We start from the raw sequence: 2,997 nt of genomic DNA, 5'->3' as shown, positions 1-2,997 counted from the left end.
CTTTCTTTCTTTCTTTCTTTCTTTCTTTCTTTCTTTCTTTCTTTCTTTTTGCTTTTTGGAGGGCAATTGGAGTTAAGCTACTTGCCCAAGGTCACATGGCTAGTTTTTCTGTTAAGTGTTTGAGGGTGGATTTGAACTCAGGTACTCCTGACTCCAGGACTGGTGCTCTACTCACTGCGCCACCTAGCCATCCCAACCACCCCCCTCTTTTTACTCTCTCTCTCTCTCTCTCTCTCTCTCTCAGCAGCTAGGTGGTTTCAGTGAATAGAGCACTGCACCTCATTTCAGAAAGACCTGGACAAGGCATGTAACTGTTTTCTGCCTCAATTTCCTTATTTGTGAAATAAGGCGAGAATAAGAAAAGAATAGCACCTACCTCCCGAGGTTGTTGTGAAGACTAAATAAGATAATATTTGTAAAGTACTTTGCAAATCTTAAATGATAGTTATTATTTTAATAATGTCTGTACAACAGAACGACCTTATATAGGAGTAAAACTTTTTAATCCAATTCTTTAGATAATTCAATAAGCAAAACCTGTGGGACTGAGATTTTATCGTAAATTGGTCCTTGTTTCTATAATTTCCTTGTCCAAATCCTTCACTGTGTTATGCCTTCTCAAGGGCTGAAAGTGTATACATACAATAAGCATTCAATATAATATATAATGGAATTAAGAAACTCCAGAGAAGGGAATATCTTTTCATTAAATACTATGTAGTCATAAAATATGGAAGCATGAGATTCAAAGAGCTTTATCTTGTCCTTAGCCATACCTCATGACCTCCTTTACCTTACCTCTTTCAATATTATTGATTAATGATTTGTTTCAAAATTGATGAACTTGGAAATGATATGTCTTCCCCCGTGGGTTGATCTTCTTTCTAAATATTAGGCTAAGGCTGTAGGTGTCTTGATGTGCAGGAATGAAACACTTCATTCTTCATGTGTCATACACATTTAAATTTAATTATCCTAGTTTATGCCCTCCATATTTCTTTCTTTTCTTCAGGCTATACATTGATGGACCTTTTGGAAGTCCTTTTGAGGAATCGTTGAATTATGAGGTCAGCTTGTGTGTGGCTGGAGGCATCGGAGTGACTCCTTTTGCATCGATACTCAACACATTGCTGTATGTAACTTTGATGTATTATATGTCTCCTAGTTAATGTTTATTTAAGTAGAATGCTATTACTATTTCAAGAAATTATCTCTTTACTGTATGTTGTGCATTTAAGACTTCAGCCTCTAGCGGTATAAATAACTAAAGTTGCTAGCTAAGGAGAGAATTGTAGTCTAGTTCACTGATTACCAAAGTGTCATTTTTATAAGAATGGTAAAGGTTTGTCCCTGGAAGCTTTTTCATGATCGATCTAACCCAAATGTAATGCTGCTAGTGGTATTATAGTGGGGCTACAGACAAAGTAGAAGTATATACATGCCCCATGATGTCACATGTCTTTGGGATTGGCTCACACCCTCCAACCTGCTCTCACACTATAATATATAAATGATTGGAGATAGATTACCACCACACAGTTATATTCCTATTCTCTCAATTCAGAAGAAATACACTTCTACTTAATATTCTAACTCAAAGCCCTATCCATCTACTATACTACCACCCACTTACAAAATAACATATGTACACACTATGATATCTGTACTACCTGCCTTTCACAATAAGGACCCTTTTAGTCCTTTAACATAGCCATTTACTTAATAAGGCAAAATAAGTAATATTACAGATAGTAATGTACTAAAGAAAATACATAAATGATAAAATGTGATACAATACACATATACATTTCTATTATACTTTACAAACCCTACACTCAAGTGAATGCCTATATACTTAGAGAAATGTGATAACGAAGCTCATAAAGGAAGAAAACTTCTGTGCTTGGGGCTAGTCACAATTTTGGATTGCCAACCTTAATGCTATTGATCCATTCAGGAACATCTGTTCTACATGAAAATGTTTCTCTGCTCATTGCTTGACTGTTGATTCTCACCACTCTTCAGCTGGCAAAATGCTATTCTCTCCTTTAACAAAGTGCTCTTTTAGTTTTCTATCACCATTAAAATGGCATCTAGAAAGTGTTAGTTTTCTTTCTTTCTTTTTTTTTTTTTTAAGCAATTGGGGTTAAGTAACTTGCTCAAGGTTACATGGCCAGTTATTTCTGGGTGTGGTGCTGAGTATCTGAGCCCAGATTTGATCCAGGTCATCCCGACACTGGAGCCGGTGCTCTTACTCGCTGAGCCACCTGGCTGCCCCTAAGCAATTGGGGTTAAGTAACTAGCTCAAGGTTACACGGCCACGTGTTTCTGGGTGGTGCTAAGTGTCTGAGCCCGGGATTCGATCTCTAGGTCTTCTCCACACTGGAGCCGATGCTCTTACTCGCTGTACTACCTGGCCGCCCCAAAAGTGTTAGTTTTTAGCATGAGTAATAGTTCCCTTTATTTTAGAGAATTATAAGGCCCATCAAACTGACTGTCTCTGGGCTATACAGACCAGACCAGTCAGCTATTCACTCACTCATATTCTGTATTGTTTAGTTGGAATGGAAGCACAATTCAGGTCACAAATGTGGAGAACCTGTGAACCTCTAGGTTCTCAAGTGTGGCCCCATGACTGAATCCAGATGGGTTACACTTGACTTCCTAGAGGACCACATATGACCTCGAGGCTGCAGCTTCCCCACCCCTTGATTTAGGATGACTCTAGGCTAGCTCACCAATATATCAAAACAACTCAAATCGTCTCATTTTGCTTTCAAGCCAGATGTAGCAGCATAGAGGAAGTTCTTATGAGCAGCTTCATCGGGCTCTAACTCTAGGTCATGCTGAAGGGCTATAGCTGTCCCTGAACCTCTTGGCCAGTAAAGTCAATTCTCTTCCTACCAATCAATAATCAATCAGGGAAAGCATTCTGTTTACAGAATACTGGCACAGAGCAAAGAGAGCAGCTTTCAACAACCAACACCCTCCCCCTCC

At 38.8% G+C, this 2,997-nt stretch overlaps 1 protein-coding gene across 3 annotated transcripts in view; it reads left to right on the top strand.

Moving 5' to 3' along the window:
- Window positions 1-2,997, top strand: part of NOX4 (NADPH oxidase 4) — a 258,114-nt gene that overhangs the window by 223,680 nt on the left and 31,437 nt on the right. For all 3 annotated transcript variants that reach the window (XM_069071048.1, XM_069071047.1, XM_069071049.1), the window contains one exon: window positions 1,013-1,132. In XM_069071048.1, the coding sequence (XP_068927149.1) occupies window positions 1,013-1,132 (120 nt within the window). The remainder of the gene's footprint in view (window positions 1-1,012; window positions 1,133-2,997) is intronic.

This window comes from Petaurus breviceps, unplaced genomic scaffold, assembly GCF_028583685.1.
Source record: "Petaurus breviceps papuanus isolate PSGF00001 unplaced genomic scaffold, PetGlider_PUasm1.0 90823, whole genome shotgun sequence".
Classification (NCBI taxonomy): Eukaryota; Metazoa; Chordata; class Mammalia; order Diprotodontia; family Petauridae; genus Petaurus; species Petaurus breviceps.
This window is presented reverse-complemented; position numbering and strand designations above follow the sequence as displayed.